This window comes from Sciurus vulgaris, assembly GCF_902686455.1.
Source record: "Sciurus vulgaris genome assembly, chromosome: 15".
NCBI lineage: Eukaryota > Metazoa > Chordata > Mammalia > Rodentia > Sciuridae > Sciurus > Sciurus vulgaris.
In genome coordinates, this window is record NC_136476.1 from 52,586,270 (window position 1) to 52,599,209 (window position 12,940).

Consider the following 12,940-nt stretch of genomic DNA (forward strand, 5'->3'; position numbering starts at 1 on the left):
GGTATCAACTTCCTGCCAAAGGTCCAGAAAAGTAGATGATGTGTGCCAGTGCTTCCTCTTTCCTTTGTCTCAGATTACTAGGACAGACCATAGCCTAGGCTGTGAGATAAGGCAGGGTTCTACTGGGGAAGATTCTATTCAAGGAAAAGCTAAAGTGAAAAAAACCACTTGCAAGGAGGAGTAAACAAGGTAAAAGTAAGACTTCTTGACATGGAAATCCAAAAAAGCAGAAGCAAGAAAGATGTCTCACCTACTCTCTCAGCCTGCACTGTCACCACCTGGTGCAGAGAAATAGCTCATTTTCCATTTGCTTGGTAAATAGATCCTTACAGTTCAGATGCCAAGTCATGTACAAACTTCCTTCCTGCTCCTCTCCAAAACCAGTACCTTCTGGCATCAAAATTTTGGCGTATAAATTGCCCCTTGAATCCACTGTCTCACCTCAGTTCGTACAAGTGACTTTTAGTTCCCTTGCCTCTGCCCCGGCCCTCTTTCACACCCTCTGCTAAGTCTCTTTCCTGTTAATACTATTCAGTGGCTATCCATATCCTCTAGGCTGAAATCCAAGACCCTACAATCAGCACAGCCACCACCACCCCACACATCATCCTGCAGTTGTCTGAAACACTGCCCTTACACCTCCCTCCACACGTACACATCACCTGAACTCGGTGCCCTTGCACATTCTGATCCTCTTGTTGGAGTGGCCAGCAGCCCTTTCCACTGCCTCCTAGTCTTTGACATCTCAGGGAAGCCGTGGGAACACGACCAGTTTTCCCCACAGCAGTGTTATATTTCACTTGTCTGTCTCGCAACAGCATGCCATGGTCTACCCAAAGCAGTGTATGAGTGTTTCATCTCTCCAGCGTCCTACACCGAAACGGAGCTCAAACCCAAGCCAGACCAACCGCTGTGGGAGGCTTTGAGACCTGCATCTAATTAAAGGGGCACGGCCGGAGGCGGGCTGCGGGGAGGGGCGTGACTGGAGGAAGGCTCGTGGGGGGAGGGGCGTGGTCGGGCGGGGCTCTGCGGCACCTGCGCAGAAGGGTGCGTTAAGATGGAGGTCACTGGAATCGACGGCCTTGCTGGGACGGTAAGCAAGAGGCGCCCAAAGAGGGCGCCTGAGGAGAGTTTACCGCTTATTCCCTCCCAACATTCCTTGGAGATTATACCTGACATTCGTATCCGACATTCATACTTCCCAGGGGCTGTTCCTCTTCCTCCTCTCTTGAGAACTGTTCTCCCAACACTCCCCAAGGTTATTGTTCCCTTCTCTTACTCCTCCTATATACAGACTTCCCAGACATTTCCAAAGATGTATTTGTTCACATACCTAGCAAAGCGGATCTTTATCGCCTAAATAACTCAAAGGGCACACATTTGTCCTGTCATTCCATGAAGCTGATATCCCCAAGTTCCCATCTATGGCACATCCCTGTTAACTCGGGCAGTTAGTCCACTTTTCCAGCACTATACAGATTATCAGAAGGCATAAACCTAGCGCACCTTTGATTTGGAAATGACACATTTGCTCTCATTCCTCTTAAGGAATAAGATACCTACTCAGTTGGGAAAAGTTAAGTTCTGGCTGACTATCCATGGTTTGCAGCGGGATTGCAGATCTGTATTGTAGCTAATTTTTTCAATCAGATTTCACATTTTTAAAATGCGAATTTCCACGTGTTTTTGTTTTGTTTTGTTTTGTTTTGTTGTTTGAAAGATTGAAAGCCCCATTCCAAAAAGCAAATGCTTGGAGCTGAGAAGTAACTGTTAAAGTCATCAAATTCTGCAATTCTTGTTTTGTTTTTCAGTACTGGGGAATGAAATGCTTTACCACAAGTCTATATCCCAGCCCTTTTAATTTTAAGACAGGGTCTCCCTAAATTGCAAAGGCTAGCCTCTAACTGGCAGTTCCCTGCCTCAGCCCTCCAAATCTCCGGGATTACAGGTGTGCCTCACCATGCCCAACTCTCCTTGTTTTCTTATTCTGGGCTTTACATTACTTTTCTGGCATCTAGTAGACATTTGAATTTGCAATTCCTGATGTAGAACTTGGAGTCATTTTCTTACTTTGAGTTCCTAATAGAAACTGAAATCCAAAGGTTAGATAATATGTTTAGACTGACTTTGGCTCCTGTGGTGTTCTGATTAGAATCAAATTATCCTAAAAACTAGAACCCAGGGTGAAATCTGTACCAAAGTGGTTTTGGTAAGAGAATTCAAGCAGAATATCAGAAGGTAGCTCTCTAATTCATTTCATCATAAAGAGATCCAATACAGTGTGCTCGCGCTCTCTCTCTCTCTCTCTCTCTCTCTCTCTCTCTCTCTCTCTCTCTCTCTCTCTCGTAGTGTCAGGTCAAGGACACGTGGTTATAAAAGGGCATAATTCTGTACTGAAAGTGATGCCTCAAAAGTTGTCTCCTTCATTTCATAACACACAATGGTAACCCTTCCCTCAAGAAATAACAATCTCCATAATACCAAAAGTAGTCCGCAGGGGATGTAGCTCAGTTGGTAGAGTGCTTGCTTCACATGCACAAGGACCTGGGTCTCCAGCACCACCAAAAAGAAAAAAAAAAAAAAAAAAAAAAAAAAAAAAAGTAGTCTGCAGACTTTAATCAGAAGCACCTATAATCATGGATTTGTAAGACAAAATCACTTCTTTCACCATATATGTGATGTACATATTCATTATTACTAACTCCCTGAATGATCCTCCTATGCTAGAAGAGAAAGGCAAAGCTGAAGAAGCAACATAGAGTAGCAGAGATGGTATTGAAGCAGGAGACAGAAGACATGAATATGGGTCTCTGCTCTGCTCCATGATAGGAAACTTTGACCTTTAACTTCTAAGTATCCTGCCTCTACTACCGAGAAATGAAATAGACTCACATTTGTAAAAGGATTTTGGAAACTATACATTTTCTCTACATGTTTATGGATTGTTATTATAAATTATCCTTTGGGTTCTGATTAATTTTATGGAATTTGTCTTGTTGGGTCCCAGGTTCAAACAACATATTTGTTGAGCTCTTACTATGCATTAGGTATTCATCTAGGCAGGGTGTCACACTGAACAAGAGGCAAAGACCCTTATAAATTTGGGAGTGGGCATCAGCATACTAAGTGTGCAGTGCAGAATCACAGCATGAAGTAATAGAAAGAATCTTGATTCTAGACTTAACTTGGTCACTGAATAGCTATGTGAAAAAGACGATTTTTTTTTTTTCTGAATCTCCTCATCTATAAAATGAGGAGGATAAGCAAGGTAACCTATGAAGTTCTTTCCAGCTAAATTATGTTTGTCTTTTGAGATCCCAATTGCTGAAGTTCCCTACCCCTGATGAGCTTATTGCCTGCTGAAATGACCAGACTGACAAAACTGAAGAGTCCTAGAACTAGGAAGACAACAGAGTGCTAATTTCACACTAGATTCAGTACAACTGTGGGAACAACATTATTGCTCTGAAGGTAGTGGAGTGTTTAGAGAGACTTTAAAAACCAGCTAGACCTGGAAGAATGGGAAGCTTTACATTAGAGGAAAGGAGGAGACTTTTATGTTAGAAATTGAATGGAAGTTCAAAGGAGAAGATGCCATTTGTCGTTTTCTAATGTATCAGAGTTCTGTCAGAAAAACAGTTGGTATCTTCAAAAGAGTTTAACCAAGGGGTCTGATCAGTGTTAAAAGGGACTAGCAAGGAATGGTGAAATACACAGGGACTTATCAATAGTGGTAATCAGTTATACTCCCAGGCCTGAAGGGGAGAAGGGAGAGAGTTTTGTTATCAGAGCTCAGTTAGAGCTCAAATCTGGAAGAGGGACTGCCTGACAGAAGCTATGGCCATAAGTGCTTAGCAACCACTGGAGAAACTTGGAGAAGGCAGAGAAGAAGCAGAGGAATAAATGCCTAACCTTTCTCCTCGGGTCTTCTACTCTCCCAACTGTACCTTCCTTAAGCAAAACCCATACAAGAAATCTAGGGATAAAGAAGTCTGAGTGATGTAGTCAATAGAAGTCATCTTCCCAGAGCAAGGTCTCAGAGTGTGGCTGAAACTGAGTGAAAGGGAAGATAATAGGGGATCATGTCAGAAACTATAGGGCTCTGCAACCCATTATAATGATTCTGGTTTTTAATGGGAATAAGTTAAGAAATCATGGGGAAGACCTTTAGAATTGTGTGACCTCTAACATCAGGATTCCTATTACTCAGTTGAACGACTGTTTATTTGTTCAAATATATTTATTTGGAACATACCATATGCTGAGCATTGTTTTAGGTGCTGGAGATATGTTAGTATGTATTTCCTACCCTCACAGAAAATGTGAGCTAATGAAGGAGAAAGATAATTTAAATTAAGATATAAATGTTAAGATTTTTAGAAGGTATTATGGAGCTCGTGGTAAAGATACCTGATCTATTCTTGGGGCCTCTGGGATGGCTTCCTAAGGTAAATCAGGAATGTAAACTGAATCTTACCCAATAGAACTTAGCTAGGTGTAAATTGCAAGAAACAGAGTTCTAGATATTTGAAGTCGCATGTGCATTCTGGAATAAAAATGGTGGTGATGTGCTGTGAATTGCAGGTAATTTGTATCACTGGAGAGTTGGTTTGGGGCAGGAGGATGGTGAGAAATAAGACTAGAAAAGTAAACTGTATCAGTTCTTGAAGAGGAATTCAGACCATCCTGAAGTTTTCAAGCAAAAAGAGTGACAAAAGGTAGTGTTTGGGGGCCTGAGAAAATAGCTTCTACAGTGGTAAAGCACTTGCCTAGCACATCAGAGGCTCTGGGTTTGATCTCTACCCAGCACTGCCCTCTCCCACTGAAAGCACATTTTTTGAAAGATCGCTCTGGGTAGATTGAGTCAAATGAAGTGGGCTTGTGGGTAGAGGACAAGATAGTATAAGATTGTTGACTAGGAAGCTAGGAACCATGGTGGGCTGAATTTACGGGAAAACAGTGGGGATAGAGATAAGTAGATGATTTTTCCAACCTAACTCTTTATTAGTAAAGAGAATTTACAGAACTTTATGATTAATTACTAGTTAGGGAGAATGAAAAAGAGCATTGTCAAAGATGACTCATATTTCTAGTTTTGACAAGTAGGCAAATGGTAACACAACTAACTATATCCAAAGACAGGAAATAAAAGAAAGGCTGATTTGAACTACGTGAGAAGTGGTGAATAGAGAATGATTTCAGTTTTGTACATGTCATATTTTTAATGTGGTAACATACAGAAATATTACAGAAAATTTTCAATTTAAACCATTTAAAAGTTTAGTGACAATTTAGTGACATTAAGTACATTCACAGTATTGTAACTGCCAATACCACTGTCTACTTGCAGAGTTTTTCCATCACCTAAAAGGAAACCCCACACCCATTAAGTGATCACATTCCATCCAGGGCATGTACATTTTGAAGCATTTGTGTGACATCTAAATACAGATGTGAAGTAGACATTTGGATACGCAGTACTGAAGCTCAGGACAAAAATTTAGGCTGAAGATAGATTACTAAATCATTAGCATACAGATAGGGACTTCTTAATCTGAGGCCTATGGACTTCAGAGGCAGTCTCTGAATGTTTTGAATAAGGTGTAAAATGTATATGTATGTATATATATGTATATGTTTCTTATTTATTTTTGTGTTGCTGGGAATTGAATTCAGGCCTTGTGCATGCTATGCAAGCACTGTACCAATTGAACTATATCCCCAGGCCTATATGTATATTTTTCTGAAGAAACATCAACATTATAATCAAATTCTGAAAAGAGTTTCTAAACCTGAACAAAGTTAATAACCATTGATATAAATAGTAAATGAAGCCAGGGGTGGTTAAAAAAAAAATCAGGGAAAGTGAGTAGTGAGAAAAAAAGAACAAGGATGGAACCCTGGGTAACATTTAAGGTATAGAGAGGTTCAAAGGGTGTTCTCTTAAATACAAGAAATAAAACTCATATCTGCCTCAATAGGAAATTAGGCTTCAGAAGACACAATGTACTTATTACATGTTCCTCACAGTTGCCCTTGCAAACACACACATATTTATTTCACAAACTCATTCATTTGTGCTCCAGATTGTCTCCTATGTTGCTACCCTTTTAATTTCTTCCTGATGTAGTCTTATTTGTGGACATTTGATTGGTACAGAGTATAATTTATAGAGAGTATAATTTGTAAAGTTAATAATAAAGAGATAAGTAAATTGTCATAATTTGTAATGCGTATGCATGCATGTGCACCTCCTTGTGGTATGTTGTGAACCTTATGCTAAACCAGTGGTTCTCCAAATATAGGCCCTGAACCAACAGTAGCAACATCACCCAAATCTATAAGAAATGCCAATTCTTGGGCCCCGCAACAGTCCTGTTAAATCTGAAATTCAGGGGTGGGACCCAGCCTTCCACATAATTCTGATGAATGCTAAAGTTTGAGAATAACTAGGCTGGACTATTCCTCGCCAACTTTTTTAGTCCACAAATAAAACCCAGGTTTCTGGTTCTTTATGTATATATTTAAGTTGGTAATGGACCTTTATTTTATTTATTTATATGGTGCTGAGAATCGAACCCAGTGCCTCACACATGCTAGGCAAGCACTCTACCACTGAGCTACAACTCCAACCCTCTCATTATCTTTTCAATAATAAAATCTTGATGGCAGTATTTTGCAATGTCTGATATATTCCTCATAAAAAGTTGTCTTTGAACATTATTGACCATCTGCGATCTTCTCCACTGCTTTGAATTATACATACATACAAATATTTCCTATATGTCATTTTTTTTCCTTTGGTGTGCAGGAATCATATTCAGCAACATAAATTGTAAACTGCCCGGTTATTAAAATGGTGTAAAAAGGAAATAATTATTTCTGTGAATTTCCTTTCTTACCCATTTAGTCCTTTATGTCAGAATCTCCCAGAGATCTGCTGAGTGTACTTTGAAGAATATGAAATGAATCTCAGTAAAATTCTACCTTTTTTCTTCCACCTCTACCCCCACCAGGATTTTTTCAGTCAGATGGCCTTCGCTAGAGCTAGGATAGCTATATACAAATCCCTTGGGTTCCATAAAATTGGTAACCATAGTCAGAAAGAATTAGAAGAAATCATAGAATTGAACTTCATTATTGAGGTCAATCAAGGAAAGTTTTCAATTTCTACTAGTCCAAGAGATAAGCCAGCCAACATAATATTTTTGTTGTTTCTATCCTCCCAAGAAAACTATACACTGAGAGAATGAATAACATCTTATTTATCTCGCATCTTTGATCACATCTTAACATCTAATACCCAACACATATTAAACACTCTTTAAGCATTTGCCAAATTAAATTTACTGATCCAGAAACTAGGAGACAAAGATTTTAATTTTGGCCCTGTCTCTAAGTCATAAATTAACTTAATGGACCTCTGATTTCATCATTTCTAAACTGGATCTAGTAAGTTTTGCACTGTCAACTCTTCAGTGTCTTTGTAAGTCTGAAGAGGAATGTGTATGAAATACTCTTTAAAAAAGTTAGAGCTCGGGCTGGGGAGATAGCTCAGCCGATAGAGTGCTTGCCTCGGTAGAGTGCTTGCCTCGCAAGCACAAGGCCCTGAGTTTGATCCCCAGTACCACAAAAAAAAAAAAAAAATTAGAGCTCTGAATGGAGAAAGGAGGGACTGTATAGGAGGATGAGAGGGGTGAGAGGGGTGGGAGGGGTGGGGGGGAAGAAAAAAAATAACAGAATGAATCAAAAACTATTACCCTAGGTAAATGTATGATTACACAAATGGTATGCCTCTTCTTCATGTACAGAGAAACAAGATGTATCCCATTTGTTTACAATAAAAATGAATTTTAAAAAATAAACATTGGTCTGGGGAGATAGCTCAGTTGGTAGAGTGCTTGCCTCACAAGCACAAGGCCCTGGGTTCAATCCCCAACACTGCAGAAAATAAATTAAACAAACAAATAAATAAATAAAACATGTTTGCACAGTTTATATCCAATTAGAAATTAACTCAGATGTAATCTCTAATAACTTTAAGCCATAGTATATTTGCATATGTGATAAATATACATAATGTATGTCCCTCCTTATTACTTCATCTGACAATACATTATTAAAGACATTTTTAAAAAAAAGAGCTCTGTAAAAGTGAAGTAACATAATTTTGATGCAGATGTGTGTCCTCTCTCTCTATTTCTATCTCTATCTCTGTCTAATTGGAATAATTGGTTCATTCTGAATTGTGGAGAGAGAACACAGTGTACTGATATAGAAGTCAAGAGAAGCTAGTTCTAGTTCTAATCTCCTTTAAATTCTTTGAACCTTAGTTTGCTTTTATTTCAGATGAAGAAATACAGATTAGATTGGTGCAGTGGTTCTCAGCCTTGGCTACACTTTGGAATCATGTGGTACGAAAAAATACTGATACCCAGAACCCACTAAATTTGATTTAATTAGTTTGGGATGCATGCTAGACCTTGAGATTTTTTTTTTTTTTTAACTCCCCCATTGTCACCAAGGTTTTGTGTTTTTAAATAAGCAAAACAATTTATTCAGATAAAATTTCACACAAGCCAGGCCTGGTGGCACATACTTGTAATCCCAGCAATTCAGGAGGTTGAGGCACAGGATTGCAAGTTTCAGGCCAGCCTCAGCAACTTAGTGAGGCCTCAAGCAATTTAGGGAGACTCTGTATCAAAATAAAAAAGGACTGGGGATGCAGCTCAATGGTAAAGCACCCCTGGATTCAATCGCCAGTACCAAAATTAATTAATTAATTAGAATAAAAATCTTACACAAAACTCCAGGTTGCAAAATGCATACCAGTGGACCTTCTACAATAGCTTTTCTAGTATTTTTAAGCTCTGACTGCCAAACCCTTTTTCTCCTATCACACTTTACAACTCCTAAGCCTTCATGAAGACTGTTAAAAAACAAAGCAAAAAAAAAAAAAAAAAATTGGCATAGACAATTCCAAGATCTTTTCCAGCTCCAAAATGTTGTAACAACCCTAAGCCTGTTCACAAGATCTCTGTCCTATGTTTTTCTTAACACCAGTGTGACCCAATGTCAAATGATTGTTATGGAGGCTAGCTTTCCATTTACTTCTTTCTGATTACCTTAGCTCTTTCATCGTAAGGCAATTTATGGTCTAAAATTTAGTAGGTAAAACTTCTGGGTCTCCCAGAGATTCTGGTCTGATTTATCTGGAGTTGGGACCAGACATCTATATGTTTCACAAAGACTTAATATCTTTGAAACAAGTGGTCCATAGACCCCACTTGTGGGAAAGACTGCTCAAGAAATTTTCAGGCAAAAAGTAAAGAAATAGGGGATACCAAAATGTGGGGACAGAGTAAAGTAGTGAATTTCCACCTGAGCTCAATGTCATGTCCACCAAAAACTGTAAATTATACACCTTCTGAACCATGGTGTTTCACCAGTTTTGTTACTGCCCTAGAAACCCCTTTCAGAATCATCTTTTCATTTGTAGGCAAGATTTTAAGAGATGATCTAGAAAAGGATCAGAAACTATCAAGCAGGGATTCAAATTCTAACTCTAATGCATTCTGATCATATGACCCTGAGCAAGTGACCTAACCCTTGAACTTCAGGATTTTCATCTGTGAAAAAGAATAATAACCTCCTCTTAGTCTCAGGTTTAATGAAAACTAAACAATGATTTGTGTAAAGCACTTAGTAAACTGTCCAGCACACAATAAATTTTTGATGAATGATAGGCATTATAATATCAGCAGGCCCTTAACTAACTGACAAGCAGTTTTTGTTTTATTCTTAGGTGATGTTTCTCTGGAATGAAATATATAAAACCTTTTATTTCAGGTAAGTGCTTAGCTTATATCTTCTGAGATATCCAAAATTCAACAATCAGTAGTCGTGTTTGCTTAGTACTACACTGTTCACAAACCTTGTACTTTAGGGCATTCATTAAAAGTTTGGATCTCCACATACTCAGTGCAGGATTCAGACTTGATTTGCATCTGACCTGGCCTGAGACTATTTTTCGCTATAAAGTTGGGAGGAATAAAATTCCAAAGTTGAACATAAGGTTTTTATGGAAAGTCTTTGATTGTCACCACTGATGGTATAGATTCCTACTTGGGAATAGTGTTTGAATATTTTTTTAAAGGGCAATAAGAGGATTGCTCTTAAAAGACTTGAATTGGACAGGTAAATGATTTAACTTTGAAGCTGTATAAAATAGAAAGCATTGCTATAATATCTTTGGTGGAAGTATCTTTTGCAAAGCTGAAGTTGAGAGCATTTCTGGTCTGTGAGTGTTCAAAGGGAAACAGGAGTAATCCAGCAGACACTTTCACTGAGTTTACTGATTTAATTGAAATTATTGATGTTAATATTAAGATGAATCATGATGTGAACACTACTCTTGATATTCCTCGCTCCTTTTCTCATGTGATCTTAATGACAAACAAAATGGTCTTGGTGAATTTGTTTTCTTCATAGAAAACTAATTTAATAACCCCTTTCTCAAATTTCATGCTGTACATTTTGCCTCAGTAGTATCACAATTTCTCTCATTAATATCTGTTTGTTATGACTTAGTTTGGAGAAACATGAATTTCCTACCAAGAACTGGAGCTAAGGTTTTCACCTCATTCCAACCAAATGATGATTGTCTGAAAAAGTGAAGTCTGTCCTTGTTCTTTTGTGGACATAATATTAAAGAATTTGAAAAGCAATAAAAAAGCTATGGGATTTTCCAAGTGGGGAAAGAGAAGGAAGAAGGTTGGTTTAGGTTTTAGTGAAACAAAATTAGTTTCACTTGAGCCACATTGTCATTATAATTTTAAAAGCTGAACTTTAAAGAATGGATGGATTTAGTTAAATTGAGGAATGTGAGAGTAAGATAAGAGACTGAGGAAGGAAAGTTGTTAAAAATCTCCTGCTATTTTGTGTAGTTTGAATCTTTTTCTCTAACTCATGTTTACTCTATGAATATGCAAGTTCTTATGCACATTTACCCAGATATTGCCATTAACACCTGCATTTGTGGCTGTCCAGATCCCATACTTGAAGAACCTTTAATGCTGGAGTCTAATCTGACTCCAATTATTTCATGGAGAATGTCATCTTCCTTGGTCTCCTTTGTAATTTGTCCTTGTCTCATGATGGCACCAGTACATTTCTGCCTTTCTAGAACACATTATCTGGTTAAGGTCTTGAGGTATCCAGATGGATCTGTGCCCATCTGTGTCTTGCTCTTTTTGTCTTTGTAGAAGTCATTTTTAGGGTCAAGGCTATTTTTAGGGCCAAGTCCTTCAGTGTAGACTGTTGGCATAATGCCAAAGTGTTGCTCAGTAAAAGACATTCTGAGCTTCAATGCAGTTGAGGTACAACTTTGATGAACTGTCTCAATCCAAGGAAGAACAATCTTTAGAATATACAGTTATAGATTTGTTTTTTTAAAGATTTGATCTTATTTATTTGTTATTCTTAAAAATTCTTATTTTTGACTGGACTCACAAGTAGATGCTCTTAGAGAGGATAGCCTGCATCTCTTGGCAATCTGTTTCTGGCATTTTTCTTTGCTTTCTTTCATGCTCTTGATCAAAAGTTTGGCATATTCTGTAGCCTCTTCCCTTTTCTTCTTAGTAGGCTGTTTCTTCAGAGCAATATGCCCGGCACCTGTGTTGCAGAACATCAGGAGGAACAAAGACGCTGAATCTTTGGTGAATCTTCGGTGCTTTGGTCCTAGTTTTTTTTTTTTTTTTTTTTTTTTTTTTTTTTTTTTTAACCTTCCTTGCTTAAGGGTTTTCTGACAACATATTGGTGGACATTATCTTCCTTAGAGAGATTGAAAAGTTTGCAGATTCTACTAGCTCTTTTGGGTTCCAGTCAACCAGCACAGTACTATCCATAAGTCCAGGAATATCCTTCTCTCCTTTTTTGACAATAACCCAGTTGAGAACACTCAGATTGGCATCCATAGTGCAACCTTGAACAAACTTGCACTTTCTCTCTCCAATTCTTCTTGGTCTGTAACAGGAATGCTGCTTACATAGTAGCCGGCAAACACAGCCATGGATCAAGACACTCTGCTTCATGAGGAAACCTTGTTTTTTCTTCCTGCCACTGATTCAGACCACATAACCCTTCCATTCTTCACTCAGAGCATCAACAGTAACTTCTGTGGCCACACACTTCTCATAAAAAGTACAAAGTTTGCATTCATCATCCACTTTGATGAGTTTCTGGCAGCCAGTGGGTGGGAGGAGGTATTTAGCTTCACCTGGTGCAGCCGATCACCCACAAGGCACCTTGAAAAGGAACAGTTATAGGTGTTCTTAACCTTTTTTGATTACAGCATTGAAAGTTTAGGACCTCTACCCAGAGGGAAAATGCACAGGTGTTTATAAACAATTTCAGTAGGTTCGCAAAGTTTCTGGAGCTCATTTGCTGAGCCTTGGTTTAAAAAGAAAAATAAACATAAAAATTTTAAAACTGGCCAAGAAGAAGATAAACTGTATATTCTTGCAGCTCTTCTCCATAAGTATTGTTTGTCAAGCTTTTGATTTTTATTGAACAGTAGTAAGTTCAAACTTACTCCTTGAGTACGAATAGCCTGTATTCTAGAATTGTGTGCTTTGTATCTCAGAGCTTTCTTCAGAAACTAACATTGGCCCAGACTGGCAAATGACTATTATAGGACACCTTTAACTGTTTCTCTTCAGGTGGTTTGGTGCTAAAATATGTCAGGATTAGATTTAACTTATGACATTTTGTATATTCAGTCTATGAGGACCAATTGCCTCCAAGAAGAACCTTCTCTTTGTAATTTTTTTTGTTTGTTTGTTTGGATCCTGCCCATTTCCCTCTCTATTCCATTGTCTTTTCATCTTTCATCTCAAGTTTGCTGGAAGTAAATGGTGAATCAAAGGTCAATTATTTCTCT

At 38.3% G+C, this 12,940-nt stretch overlaps 1 protein-coding gene across 1 annotated transcript in view; it reads left to right on the plus strand.

The window, feature by feature from the left end:
* Window positions 1–1,032: 1,032 nt before the first annotated feature.
* Window positions 1,033–12,940, plus strand: part of LOC306644675 (phospholipid-transporting ATPase FetA-like) — a 190,977-nt gene continuing 179,069 nt past the window's right edge. The window contains 2 exon segments of the mRNA XM_079111815.1: window positions 1,033–1,093; window positions 9,806–9,849. Coding sequence (XP_078967941.1) covers window positions 9,822–9,849 — 28 coding nt within the window. The 5' untranslated portion in view covers window positions 1,033–1,093; window positions 9,806–9,821.